General features: G+C 40.0%; 1 protein-coding gene across 1 annotated transcript in view; it reads left to right on the plus strand.

Annotated features, from left to right (window-relative positions):
• The first annotated feature begins 8,212 nt into the window (after positions 1 to 8,212).
• CA2 (carbonic anhydrase II) overlaps positions 8,213 to 14,681 on the plus strand; it is a 10,908-nt gene continuing 4,439 nt past the window's right edge. Inside the window, exons 1-4 of the mRNA XM_009332518.1 lie at positions 8,213 to 9,250; positions 11,486 to 11,604; positions 13,050 to 13,142; positions 13,922 to 13,984. Of these exons, the coding sequence (XP_009330793.1) occupies position 9,250; positions 11,486 to 11,604; positions 13,050 to 13,142; positions 13,922 to 13,984 (276 nt within the window). The 5' untranslated portion in view covers positions 8,213 to 9,249. The remainder of the gene's footprint in view (positions 9,251 to 11,485; positions 11,605 to 13,049; positions 13,143 to 13,921; positions 13,985 to 14,681) is intronic.

Below are 14,681 nucleotides of genomic sequence, written 5' to 3' on the forward strand. Positions count from 1 at the left end.
TTGAGATACCACCTGCGCCTGAGCAGGGAGCCAGGCGCGCCGCGCGATTTGCCTGGAGCATCTTCTAGTTTCCTACTGTCATTCCTTTACTTCAGTAACGGCGCAAGGAAGAGGGGAGGACGGGGCGCTGCTCCAGCAGGACGGGGTGGCCTCTAGAAGGACTCCCCGGTAAAACCCCAGCCTCAGCCTCCCGAGGCTCAGGGACTGCCGGGTCCCTGCCCTGGTCCCCAGGTGGGATTTCCCCTCGTCTGTGGTGCCAGCACCGGCAGACGGCACAGATGGTGCATTATTAAAGGCTGATGCTAGTGTGAAAACATCCCTGTTTCTGGAGTGAGGGTTATCATTTATATCCCCCGAGCTTCCTGTCTTTTCCCACTGAGCTACTTTACGCTGCCTCGCAGGGCCCGCGCACTGGCACGAACACTTCCCCATCGCCCATGGAGAGCGCCAGTCCCCTATTGCCATCAGCAGCAAGTCCGCCAAGTACGACTCCTCTCTGAAGCCTCTCAGCTTCAGTTATGATGCCGGCACGGCTAGAAACATAGTCAACAACGGGCACTCCTTCAACGTGGAGTTTGATGATTCTTCTGACAAGTCAGGTGAGACCTCGTCTTCGTGTGCAGGGTGGAGATGGGAGAAACTGCTACTGAAATGTCTGCTGAGGCGATAGGTTTTTTTAAAGACAAAAAATACCGAGGTGTTTTGGCTTCAGTAAGGTCAGGATTCAGCCCTCGGGATTCAGCTCCCGCGCTGCTCCTTTAGACTAGAAGGATACTGAGCTCCCCTTAGAAGAAAACTAAGCCTATCTGGGCAGTTCTGAGCTGCCTGCTCTAAACTCCAGAGAACTGAATTGCTTTATGTTTGTTTAAATCAGAAGGATTTGGATAAGAGCTCAGCTGTGGAGAGAAAAAAAGAAGATGATTATTTGGCAAGAACAATTTTAGGCATAGCTCATCGTAAGCTACTGACCAAATGGTTAAAAGAAGAGGCAAAGTACATCATAGGAAGAAATTGGCCTTAAAATAACAAAGGATTACCGTTAACAACTTGAAGTAGAAATAGTTTAGAAATAGTTTTGTTGGTTATCAAAATATTATTTCATATTTCTGGAGCCACTATGCTCCCAGGTTAGCACAGAAACAGAGGAATGATTAGAAAATACCTCTTTGTTCTTCTGTAATTTAAACAAGCGTTATCCCTCACATTTCTTGATGCTGGGCTTTCTAGATAAAGATAATTTATCTGACACATGCCTACAAAGTTTGCTAGCAGGCAGTCGTTCCACAGCATCTTACTGTTCATCGTACTGCATGGTGAAATTAAGCACTGAATCCTGCAAACCTTTTAGTAACCCTTACCGAAAGGAATGGCCCCATTGATGGACAGACAGAATCCAAGACGCAGTTGCAACAAGGGTTTTGTAGGTTGTCTTTAATTGTAGTTTTTCAGCTGGCTGAATTTGCAGAAATCATCACCCTGCTACAATGAATGTGCCTCTATTTTTAATTTAGACAGCAAAAACAATCCCATTGTAAGTCACTGCCTTCTCTAGACACTGCCTGATTTAACTTGCTTGAGCAAGCGCCCTGTTTTTCCCAAGTGTTCCGTTGGCAATGTCGTTTAGGGAATGATGCTGAAAACAAATGATCCCTGCCTGGTCCATGCCTACTAAAAATGTGGGTTTTCTACAGGTAATGTAATATAAGACTATAACATATTCAGCATTGCACCAAGAATTTCTCTTTGTATTTTAATTACAGTCTTTACACTGAACATTAAATGGTCAGCTGTAAGTGTTCAGAGTTGTATAAATACACATAGGTCCATGTATAATTTACACAGAGCAGCCACATTAATATTTGTATGGTTTAAAAAAAAAAAAAGGAAAAAGGTGTTCTGACCTCTTAGTGTTTATTTTTCTGAAGCACTGAGGAGCTGAAGGAGCTGAATGCATGTTCATTTTAACAGCGTCATGGGGAATAAGGTAAATGATTCAGAGTACAAAGAAAAGGGATTATGTTTTCACCAGATACATGCAAGTCTGCTCTCACTGTCATCCTGCTCCCACTGAGCTCTAAGGAAACCGGTTCAGGTCCTCGCAGTATAACAAAACTTTTATGTGTTCACTTTGTGTGTGCATAAGTTTGGAAAGACTGTGAAAATTAGGTAGTATTTGGTAACTTGGGAGGAAAGAATGGCAGAAACATATAATAATCTAAAGAAATGTCTGTAGGAAGCGTGCTTTTTGAGAAAAGTCGGTGCAGAACCAGAACATCTGTGACAGGGATCCTCTGACAGATATGCAGTGACACAGCTTTCAGAGTGGGAGGATAGGAGATGCAAGTAGAAATATTCTCAGTAGCTCTATTAGTGAATCAGAAACTGATTATTCTTTAGGAGAAAAAAGCATTAAACAGATCTCTATGAGGCCAGGTAAGGGTGGATCCTTCAGTATCACACTCCTATTGAAAATTCCAGTGACAGTGCATAGAATCTACCTGACAGCACACTTAATGGCTTCATTTGTATGCAGTTAAGTAGGTAACCTACTTTCCTTACACAAAATAGAGCTATCTGACCTGACTGTGCTTGATTCACTCCTATTTCTGAATTTGCGACTAACTATAATGTGTATACCAAATTCTTGGTTAGACATCATGCAACAGTTACAAGGAGAAACTATGTGAAATTATGTGATGTGCTGGTGTGTTTTACAGAAAACAATGGAACAAAATCCTGTAAATACTTCCCATAGGCTATAGTGCGTGCTCCTATGAGCGGTCCCATATGCAGTAATGAATTATCTGTGGTAGTAGGCACAAAATGAAGTAATGAGATCATTGTGTGCAATTACTCATGTCTTGAAGATTATTCACAAACAAAGAAGTAGATCCATTCATTAAGAATCTTCAGGCTCATAACTAATGACACTGAAGTAAGTTGAACAGCAGTTCTAGGTATTAATGTCTGTTTGATGACTGCTGCTCTTCAGGGTATGCAAAATGAGTTCTTGCAATAAAAAATACAGGTATAGTAAAAATAGGTAAGAAAGCTAAAATACATGTTTGGATAAAACTCTTTGAAAGTAGTTGTTACTTATTTCTTTGATTCAGAAAATATGTAATGTGAATACTGTTAATCACAAGTAACAACAAGTAGGTATCAGAATATTCAGAATTTTGATGTAAAATATTTTTCCCCAGAATAAAAGACTCTTCCTCCCAAATGTATATTTGTTACATTATGTGTGTGCATACGAGAATATGTAGTAGAAAGCTTCTGCCCGTATCAGTGAAAAACTAGAAATCTGAAAGAAAAAATAGGATTTCTTAAAATGATATCCCATCTATATTCGTTAGCACAGTAAGGATGTAAAACAAAAGTTTAACTTTTTAAACAAAAATAATCTAGGTGCAATTTGTGTGACCAGTGTATGTCCACAGAAGAAAATGCTTTCTTCTCTGCTCTTAGAAGATCTCTTTACTAATAGGTGGAGCTTTCTAGACATAACTCTTGGTTTAGGTTGTAATTATGCCTGTGACCTATACAATTTTCTCTTACAATGATGTTTTAACAGAGAAATGATGTTAAAAACTTTATGATAACTTTAGAACCTGACTTTGTTTTACTTCCTTGTTAATTTTATTAGATATGCTTAGATGTTACTAAGCATGCTTAGAAAAACCCTCTTCCTAAGCAATTACCCCCAAATCTTCTATTTCAGTTCTTATGGTACAGCCTTCGAATTTCTTGGGCTGTGTGACAGCTGTTATATTCCAGAATACACTTCTAAAGGCTCAGTCAATTCCCAAAGTGAATCCCCTTCATATTTCACAGTTGCTAGTTGGTACAAATGGTGTACGGAAAGAAAATTCACAAGTTGTCATTGCCACGTTTATGAACACTTTTTTGTTTGTTGTAATTCCATGGTTTTCTCTTAGATAAAAGGATGCCTTCTTGTCTTGTTTCCTTGCAGCCTTTCGGACTGTTTTCTTGGACTTGTGTGTAGAAAGCGAACAGTGAACTTCCTCTTCCAGTTGTTACTTAGTTTCTCTTCTCCCTCAATTCTTGCAGTTGCTTTCTTAGTTCTCATGTCCACTGTCTGTTAATAATGGTGAAAGTTCAAGTACTTGTAGACATTCATCTTTAAAATTTCCATAACTTTAAATAAAAGCAAAAATTCATTATGATAAAAGTGTCACTAGAAATAAAACTACGAATTCAGGTTCATCCACTCTTGTATCGTGGGACCTGACCTTCCACATATGAGTGAAGCAAATGGTGCTGATAACTGTTAAATTATAATAATGCACCTTATTTTAGGACCTTTATAGCAAAGGAGTGTCTCATTAAGGGTACTTATTTTATCATATTAAACACTTTATATTATAGTCTGCTGTAAGGGCAAGTATATCGTTTCACTCACTTTAAAAGATAGAAGTGAACAGTGACTTCTCAGAGTTGTAAAACCACAGGAAGTGACTTTGGTCAAGAAAGCCTGAAGAGCCCAAAAGAAGATTTTGTAACATACTTACAATGTGTTCTCTATATAAGTTGCCCAGAAAACTTTTCAGAATTCACCTAAAACCTGAAATTCAAATGGGAAATTCTCACAGCAGTAGGCACTGTATCAGTATTTTCTGATCATGTGTATGATGAGCTTATAAAAGGAAGAAGTCAATTAGCAATTAATTTATTCCATAACAAGAATGTTAAAATATCATATTTTAGCTGTAGAACCTGACAGAAGTGAATTGCAGCTATGGTGTAAGGCTCTAGAGACATTACTAAATGTACTGGTAATTTTTGCTGGTGGATGAGTCTCTTAATTATTTCCTTTTCCTTCATTGCTGCTGAGCTAGAGATCATACTGAAATCCAAGACGGAGTCCCAAGTAAATCTGACACCTTTGCAGATATTCAGTTGTAGTAGAACTTCAAAATTATGAGGAGACCTAGGGAAATGAAAATACTCTATTGACTTGGAACTAGCACCCCTTGGGAGGCTTTCAGTACTTGTAATCAAATACATTGCCCAATTCTTCCTATAATTGTAAATATTAATGAGGAAGCTTCAACTGTCTTGAATTATGACTCGCTGCAAACAGACCCATTTATTTTGTTGTATTTGTTATTCAACAGCCAGTCCATTAGCACTGCTTGGTTGGCAGTGAGTTACTCTGAAAGTTGTGCCACTGTTGCTCTTTTCCTACACTTCTGCCTCAGCAGGTAAACTGAGGAAGAAACATGCAGGTCTGCTATACTTAAGGCACAACTTCTAATCCAAGTCACTGCCACTGGGCTATTTTTAGGCTTCCCAGCTGTGAAGATGTAACATTAGCTATGCCAGAATAATATTGCATGTTGTCAGTATACAGTCATGGATTGAAGGTCCACAATAGAGTATAGCGTAAGCAATGTGCTGACCCTTCTAAATCATAAATCGGGAAACTCATTGCTTATAGTATTCAGACACCTGCCCATGTGTCACAGGCACTTTTGTGCCCTGCTTGACTAGAACGTCAGAGGTCCCAGAGGGTGCGTGATCATTAAGTCATTTCTCTCACTGGAGAAATGGGATCACCAGAAGCTGCAAAGCCTGCATAAGCAGGTGACTTGAGCATAGTTCTAGTGCTTCCAGGAACTGGAAAGGAAGATGAGACGGCTTGAGATCAGTCCTGCATGTTTCAGGCCTTCATTTCTTTACAGACCCCAAAAGTTACACTTCTTTACTTACATCGACTTGTTTTTTAACATGCAACTTCTGAGCAGAAATTTGAGATGGATTGTGTGTTTAAGAATCATGGCAAGTTCCTTCCTTTCTTCCAAATTCCTCCTCTAGAGGCGTTTTTAGTGCAAAACCAGGAGAAACTAGTCAGCTGTTATCAGCTAGGGCCACTTGGAAAAGTTTATTTTTGGGATGTAATGAAGCTGTGTGCCAGATGTCACCATGACTACTCTTCCCAGCCGACATATTTGTTCATTTACTGAGGCATGAGGGACTACTGTGTACTTAGAGGCAATGCTCACACCTTAAGTTTGTTCATCCTTCACTAGATCTCAACTTAGCATAAGCACCATGTCCAATACACAATTTTCAGTACTGTAAGCAGTCACCGAGATTAGTATTATAGCTGTTACCATCAGAAATTAAACCAATTGTTACTTTTAAGAGAATTTTAAAGCTTCCAACTCAGTTCTTACAAAGTCATTGTCAGCTCAGACGGTGTGAAATGTGAGGATTGAAGGCTGATCAGGGACTCAGTACAGCACCTTAATGACTCTCAGAGAATCTCCATTTAAGAGACTACACGAGAAATAAACTCCACTGGTCCCAGGGAGTGGGATGAAAGTTAAGAACCTAAATGACTTTGTATCCTTAAGCAGGTCAGAGTCTCTCTGGCTGCTACCCAGTTTGGATGAAATAGTTCAGCTGAGGTGAACCAGAACCACTGACCTACTGCCGATACACACGTCTGCAGACCTGCTGCATTTTGGCAGATGTTTCATTCCGGTCTATCTCTGTGGAACATCCTTGTTGCCTTATCAGGCTAACTCCCTAGCAAGGTCAGAGTACTGTTTTTTTTTTTTTCTTATGACATACCAATTACGTAGTTTTTCTCTTGGCGAAACCCATTACAGATGTTTTCTGCAAGTATGATCCTGTGCTGGTTTATCTGGGATAGAGTTAATTTTCTTCACAGTAACTACTAGGGGGCTATGTTTTGGATTTGTGCTGAAAACAGTGTTGATAATACAAGGATGTTTTACACAGAATCAAGGCCTTTTCTGCTTCTCACACCACCCCACCAGCGACTAGGCTGGGGGTGCACAAGAAGCTGGGAGGGGACACAGCCGGGACAGCTGACCCCAACTGACCAAAAGGACATTCCATACCATATGACGTCATGCTCAGCATATAAAGCTGGGGGAAGAAGAAGGAAGGGGGGGGACGTTTGGAGTGATGGCATTTGTCTTGCGTGCGCGGCTTTTGTTTTACCTATTAAACTGTCTTTATCTCAACCCACAGGTTTTCTCACTTTTACCCTTCCGATTCTCTCCTCCATCCCACTGGGGAGTGGGGGGGGAGTGAGCAAGTGGCTGAGTGGTGCTTAGTCGCCGGCTGGGGTTAAACCACGACAGTCCCCTACAGTCAGATGTTTGCGTGCTGTCTTGCTCTCTTGCTTGTCATGATACACCGTCCTAGGAGGAATGTCTGAAAGAGATAACATGAAGAAGGAAACATCTCACAAAATGTGATGCTCTGTACTCCACGTTTCACAGAAGTGACAGCTCACCCTAACTGAACTCTCCAGTCTGTCAGACAGGAAAGCCTATCCTTGCATAAGAACACAAGGCTAATCCCTGAGCATCCTGATAAAAGCCTTTTTTCTGCCTATTAATAGTGCGTGGTGCTCAAGATTTTTTTTTTTCTTTTCTCAAGTAATGCTTCATCTACTTTGTCTCCTCAAGGCCTGTTTTCTATCATACAGATGTCTGTGTATACACAAAAGCTTACAAAACAATATTAATGTATATGCTATGCATATATTTACATAAACACATACCTACAACATCATACACACGTGCACATCTACTGTAGGCTGATACAAAATCATGGCTTTCTTTATGCCAAAGAAATGTGTGTGCAAGAGGGCAGCCATCAAAGGTAGATGCTTGAAATGTCCTGCTGCTAGGTTTTTGTTTGGTGGAATCTCAATTAGAACTAAATTTCCTAAGTTTGGAGCTCTGGACATCCATTGTGCTGTAGTGGACCCGTTATTTCAGCTACTGGAAGGAGCTTTGCTGGCAGTGATTTCCATTTGAAGAACATGTTCTCATAGTAACAAACTTTAGAGTAGTATTTTTCTTACCACACTAGTTTGTATGACAGGAAGGAATTCATTGTAACTCGTGAAACGATCTTGTAGTTCAGCCATTTCAATTATTTCTTTGACAGGTTTATTGCCTTGATGAGATTTGTTAGTCTCCTGCTCTGTATAGAGAGAACATACTATAGAAGGTAGCTAAATAACAGTAATTCCACAGTATTCCTGCAAAAATTCACAGATGTGGATGCTGCCACTTTCTGAAAAAAGGTATGAACTGGTCCACAGTATTTTTTACAAAGCTGTTCTGTTCTACATGGGTGACTCGCGTTTGCATAGAACAGTGAAGTTGTGTGGCCTCAGTAAACAGCTGTCCCAGATGCAGTAAAATGCCCTTTGATTTCTGTGTGTTTCCAAATATCCTAAGAAAGTGTAATGGAGACAAATTGAGTTCACTTTCTTTATCCAAGAAATCCCACAGACATAAATGGAACAGTTCCTGTGGTTATTTGACTTTCCAAATTAGCACTGCTAATAGTACTTATTCACTTGTTCACCTAATTCAGCAAACATTATGAGATCATATAATAACAGTGCAATATAATTACTGGATGTTACTAGTATAACTTCTCCAGTAAAGAGTAGAAGGTTGAAAACAGTTACCATTTCTTAATCTAAGCAAAGTAGCTCCAAATTTGTCTCACTGTAACATTTTAAATAGCTGCCAAATAGAAAAAAAAGTTTCGTTTTCAAGCTGTCGCCTCTTGGGCTGTTACACATCTATGGAGACCAGGTTACTGACGTAGGTTGGGTTGAGTAGGATGAACCTGTAAGAAAATAATGTGTTTTCCAGGTTGGCTGGTGCTGTCTTCACCTTGCATCTGAAACTGTGCTATGTAACAAAAGGGAGCACAGCTACATATGTATTTCCAGGATGGGGTACACTAACACTAATTTCAAAAGGAAGGGAGCTAATGCTGAGATGCTCAAATATCGATCAGAATTTCCCTATCCATCAAAAAAAGGGGACGAAAAGGCTGAACTTCTGTCATCAATGTGGCCTGAATCGATGTTCATGTCACACGGGACAGGGAGGTTCCCGGTGTGAATGTTGTTCTGATTCTTGATGAACTTTTACTTTGCAAAAGCTGGTAGCATTTATTCATGGTTTAAATAAAACACTGTGCTGGAAAAAAATGAAGCTCTAACATTTCTACTTTGCCTTTTAAGTTTAATTTTGAATTTTACTTCTTTGGAAAGTATTGAAAAGTATTAAAAAATAACTGCTTAATGTAGGCTAGAACAAGAGGAGCTGTTCTGTAATTAAGCCATTTACACTAATCTAATTATTACTTTCTTTGAATGCTCTGCTGTGAGTCAAAATAAGCTAGTGCTGGATTTGAGAACCACAGAATGCGAAAAGTAAGCAAAAACTGCAAAGAGACTTTTCTGCATCTTTTGAGTTTTACGAGACTATAGCAAACTGTGTAGCGAAATAACACTGCAAATGGATTTAAGAAGATTGCATGGTTCTGCTTTTCAGCATGCTTTCCATTGATTAATAATGGCAGATGAACCTGTGCTGCGCTAGTGCTTTCTGAGGTTGAGGAATGGTGGAACCTCAGTCCATTTGTACCTGCAACAAGCAGCAAGTCCATTAGCCAAAGGAACTGAAACTGAAACATTGCAACTCCATGGCATCATTTTTAAATGAAACATGATATTGTGTGGATTAAATGATTTTGCATCTGTAAAGACATAGCAACCAATTACTTCTTTTCAAAAGGAACTGATGCACATTCACAGTCGCCGTTCTGAAAAAAAGTATTCCGATTTGTAGTCCTGTGCTTGAAACAGTTACGCTTCTTGGCAACTAGCATATGCAGAAACATAAAAGTAAAATAAGTTATGTTCCTATTTAATTACTTTAAGTAGCCATTCTTCTTCGTATCACATAGTTTGGCAATAGGTAGGGCAAGTCTTGGTCTGTTGGCTGTTCAGTGTTGGCTACAGTATCAGAAATTACGAAGGCTGCAGTGGCACATATATTCACATTTCCTCAAATAGAAATACATGTTGGGAGACTTCTATATATATTTACCAAAGGAGCCCCAGGCAAATGCTAAATTTGTCCACTGAACCCAAATTTTGCATGTGTAGGCACACCAGCGGAAATGAATGTGTTTTATATTTAATTTTCATATATTCCAGGTTTTTAGGCAAATCCTTCTCACGCCATTGCCAAGTATCCACGGCTGTTGTTGTCCATGCTTGCATATAATCAGAATTATTCAAACCTGAACAGACAGTGACCTTTTCCTATCTGCATTTGATGTGTATTTTCACACATGCACGTATTGTGATAGTGATATTAGTCTATTGTGATAGACTAATTGCAGACTGAGAGGAAAGCATCTTTACTCCACAGAACCATTTTGTTTGTGGCACATACACAGAGCACACTTACATGTAATATCTGATGTCAACACTCTTCTGTCACTTTATTATAGATATATAGAGAAATTGATCTCTAAGATATATAACACTTTAAATTACTTTTTAAAATATTTTTCATTTTTAAATATTAGCGTCTTAAAGATTTAATTGTGAATTTGAGACACTTAGGAAAAAAAAAAAAAAACCAAAAAACAAACCTGAAACCACAAACCAATGTGAAACCTTGCTCTAATGACTTAGATAAATAGCTCTATTTAATAGAACTATTTGTTATTGTTCTGTGCTTATGCTGCAATGGAGGAGACATTGTCTGTGCCTTGAGCTTTTTGCAGTAATAGGGCTTGTTCCTGCATATCATAATGGTGATTGGTCACAGTTTAAGTACAACGTTAAAACTAACAAGCAGAATAAGGGACCTCAGGGGAACTTGCTCCTGTATAATTGAAAATGTGGCTGGGCACTCCACTTACAGCAGTCCCATAGCAGGAGTAATGTCAGATAGTGGAGAGCATAAGTAAACGCCTCCTTTCCAATCCATATTTCAAAAAAAATCTGCCTCTGCAGGCATTGCTATTTTCACCACGATTTTTTAAACTCATTCTTGAGGAGTAAAGGATGGGAGGGACAAGAGATTTGAATCCACATCTCTGCAATGCCTTGCACTGTGCCTAGTGCTTTACCTTGCTGCAGCTCATGGCTAACCGGTGTTTAGGTTTAAAATGCTTTTGTTTCCAAACTACTCAATCCAATCCACCAGAGGATTTGCAGGATTAAGGCCTAAATGGATAAAGTGTCTAAAATGAAGGGACAGAGTACATATTAGTAAGTGAAAGATAATTTGGTCTTCAAGTGTACTTTCGTAGAATAACTCTATATGGGCCTCTTACAAAGGCTATTCTTGGCATTTTTTTATTTATTTGGTGACAGAAAAGTTACATCCTTAGCTCTCCCCTCGTCACCTGTAATACGAGCATGCCTGTTAAATTGCTGATGAGACACTCACTGTAAAGTCACTTATGGTTTTATATGTTTATTATTGATTTTGGCGTATTGCAGCAATGTACCATTGAGGGTGATCTGTAGTAGCATGGCAGCATGCAGAGCAATGAACTGTAATTCACTTGGAAGATTTGAGATGGACGTTCCAGTTTGAAGTGCAAAGGTTATGGGAGATGCTAATGGAGGCTCTTTGCTTTGCAGTGCTGCAAGGAGGAGCGCTGGATGGAGTCTACAGGCTGGCACAGTTTCACATTCACTGGGGATCCTGTGAGGGCCAAGGGTCTGAGCACACTGTGGATGGTGTGAAGTATGATGCAGAGGTAGGACATGCTTTACCTTCTCCAGTCTTTTGTGTATAATGAGTATTTTATGTTTTTTTAATATTCCACCACAGTAGCAGCTTCTCTTGCCCTATGAAGATCTGTAGAGATTGTGGAGGTTACCATACAAGATTTTGGTACAATGCCACGCCAGGACCTACTCCTTGCAAGAGCAGAGATTAGAACTGGCGGACTCTTGTAATTTTTTTTTTTCTCCACTACTTCACGTCAAAGAGACTACAGAAGCAGAAAAACCCACATTAATTATCCCTGGTTTTCCCCTGCTTTCTTGGTGACTCTTGAAAATTATGAAGAAATAGAATTTCAGCACCTCTGTATGCACACATCCCCTTTTCCTGGCTTCAGAGACATTTATATAAACAACAGAATAATTTTGAGGCAGACCCTTTCATCTTTTGGTAGCAAAGAAGCAAGGGGAGCTGTGAAGAGGCCAGGTAGCAAAGTGAGACCATGCAGGAACTCTTTATAATATCCTTAAGACTCCAGATGTTCCTTGGACCACTTAAGACTCTGTATTACAATCTCATTACAGAAATGGAGTGACTTTAGTGCCTTGCATCCCATCTTTCCGTGTCCCCTGTTTAGAAACCTGCCTCTGGGTGCTGTGACAGACTTTTTTTTAAAACCCTTTCATAAATGCACATTGACTGAACATACCTGTGATTTGCATTGATGGATAAAAGAAATGGCCCCACAAATTCCTTGGCTCTGCCGCTTTTTCATGATATAGAAGTAGCTTTTGTCTTATCTGAGAAACTTGCCAGTGCCTTACATCTATTCACAGTACCATCATTACTTGCTCAACTTGACTTGCAGATATGGGGAAACAGCCAGAGGTACTTTCACTAGAAATAACTTGGAAATCAAAGAGAAAGCAACATCCTGGCTAATGAGACCTGGAGATTAATTTCATATCCTTTTCAAAGGCTTTCCAGAAAAGGACAGGACTGTTTTTAAAAAACTCTCTAGATTGCAGGTCAGATCTGTAGTTAATGTCTCTTCTCCTGACACTGACAATCATGTCTTTCAGTATTGATAAGAACTCCAGGATATATAGCATTAAAATACTATATCCAAATCCTGCAGGCTGCAAGCAGGAAAAACTCATGCTGAAGATAACAGGAGTTACACTGGACTAAAAGCAGAATGATACAGCCACAGTTTGTATTTAAAACTCATCTGGGAATAAGAGTGAGAAGCAAAATAAAATGCATGACAGAAATCTCTTTGCATAAATGAAACTTGAAGTAGATGAATGATTCAACAAATTCTTAACTGTACACAAAAGTTTTTAAATCTCAGCAGTAAAACACCATCTGCTCTTAATGTTTAATAACTTACTTCCCTGCATCCTCATTTGTAAAATACTGTGGATGGAATATCATCTTCATAGTGCTTCTTGTTTTCTTGCTTCTTGCTCCTAGCTCCATATTGTTCACTGGAATACAAAATATGGTAAATTTGCTGAAGCCGTGAAGCATCCTGATGGTTTGGCTGTGGTAGGCATCTTCATGAAGGTTAGTTAAACTTTTCCTTTTGTATTATTTGGATGAGTCCAGTATGTTCATTGTGTTGCAGGGGGACCTAAAAGCCAAAGATATAGAAGAAGGCAGCATTATGCTATACTGCATAAACCCATAGCAAACTAGGTGGTGCTCCAAATTGTACAATTGTAGAGAAATTGTCTTTCTCTACATATAAAAATTGTACCAGCCATGGAGTATGACTGCCATCCATCACTGTGGCAGCCCTCTAGCAGCATACTTGCCTTCATCACAACAGTGACACTGCCATAACTCTTATCAGTGAAAGGTGATATGCATAACTGACCAAAAGTTATGTGTGTATGAATCTGCAGTAGGACCAGCCTAAATAACAGCTATTTTCCTGTCATTGTTAAATGTCCAGAGCATTTTGTCTTAGTTGAATTGTCTTCACAGCTAGTTGGAGAAGGTGACTGTGCCCCAGCAGTGTGCTCTCCTGGCTTCACTGTATTTTATTAGGAAGGTGACTTCTATGAAAAAAGAACAGCTCAAGTCCAAAAATAAATCCACACACTGTAAATGAAACTAACTTTATTCTGTCCAGTGTCCTTGGCTGACCCATTTGTGCTGACTGTCAACTGGCATGATTTTACAGAGACAGTTCCAGTCACTTTTGCTACAATACTCCTGTTATGTAATGAAATGGTGCCGGGAGAATGTACTATAAAATGTTTCCTTGAGAACTGTAACAGAAAACTAAAGGTACCATGAGAGTGCATGGTTATTTTCTTTTCATATGTTTTGTGTCACAGGTAGGAAATGCCAGGCCTGAAATACAGAAGGTTGTGGATGCTCTGAACTCCATTCAAACCAAGGTAATATGTGCTGTCTGTGTTGATTGACACCAATTGCAACTGTGCTGTGTTGTCTTCTTCAGAAAGTAGATTTTTTACTTCCAAGTCTGCTGCATGTACGAAAGTAAAACAAACCTTCCTGCCATCAGCACTGATGGTCTTGTAATCCTAAATGCAAAAGAGATTCGAATGAAATTGTGGTAGAGGGCAAGGAATACTAGAAACAATGATCATTTTGTATCTCTGACTACATTTCTCTGTCATAGAATCATAGAATCATTAAGGTTGGAAAAGACCTCTAAGATCATTGAGTCCAACCATCAACCCAACACCACCATGCCCACTAAACCATGTCCCTAAGCGCCTCATCTACCCGTCTTTTAAATACTTCCAGGGATGGTGACTCAACCAGGACTCATGCGTCCTGTCTGCCTGTTGGGCCTGTCTCAGGGAAGGCAGGGTGCGATTCCAGTACTCTCTCTCTCTCTCACGCTCCCTGATACTCCTCAACCTACTCCCCTCCTCATGGAGCTCTGCCACTAAGCGGAGGAGTTCCTCTACCCGGGCGCAGCTCCCACAGGTGTGCTCACTGCTGCCGACCGCTACTGGCGTAAGAGCCGGGCACAGCCTGCAGCCTGACACCTGGCTGGCAGCGTGTTCCCACCGCAGCTCTGTCTGGGAAGCTGCGCCAGTCGTGGTGGGGGCAGAGGCTCGGGAA

The sequence above is a fragment of the Pygoscelis adeliae genome, unplaced genomic scaffold (genome assembly GCF_000699105.1).
Source record: "Pygoscelis adeliae isolate BGI_AS28 unplaced genomic scaffold, ASM69910v1 Scaffold389, whole genome shotgun sequence".
Classification (NCBI taxonomy): Eukaryota; Metazoa; Chordata; class Aves; order Sphenisciformes; family Spheniscidae; genus Pygoscelis; species Pygoscelis adeliae.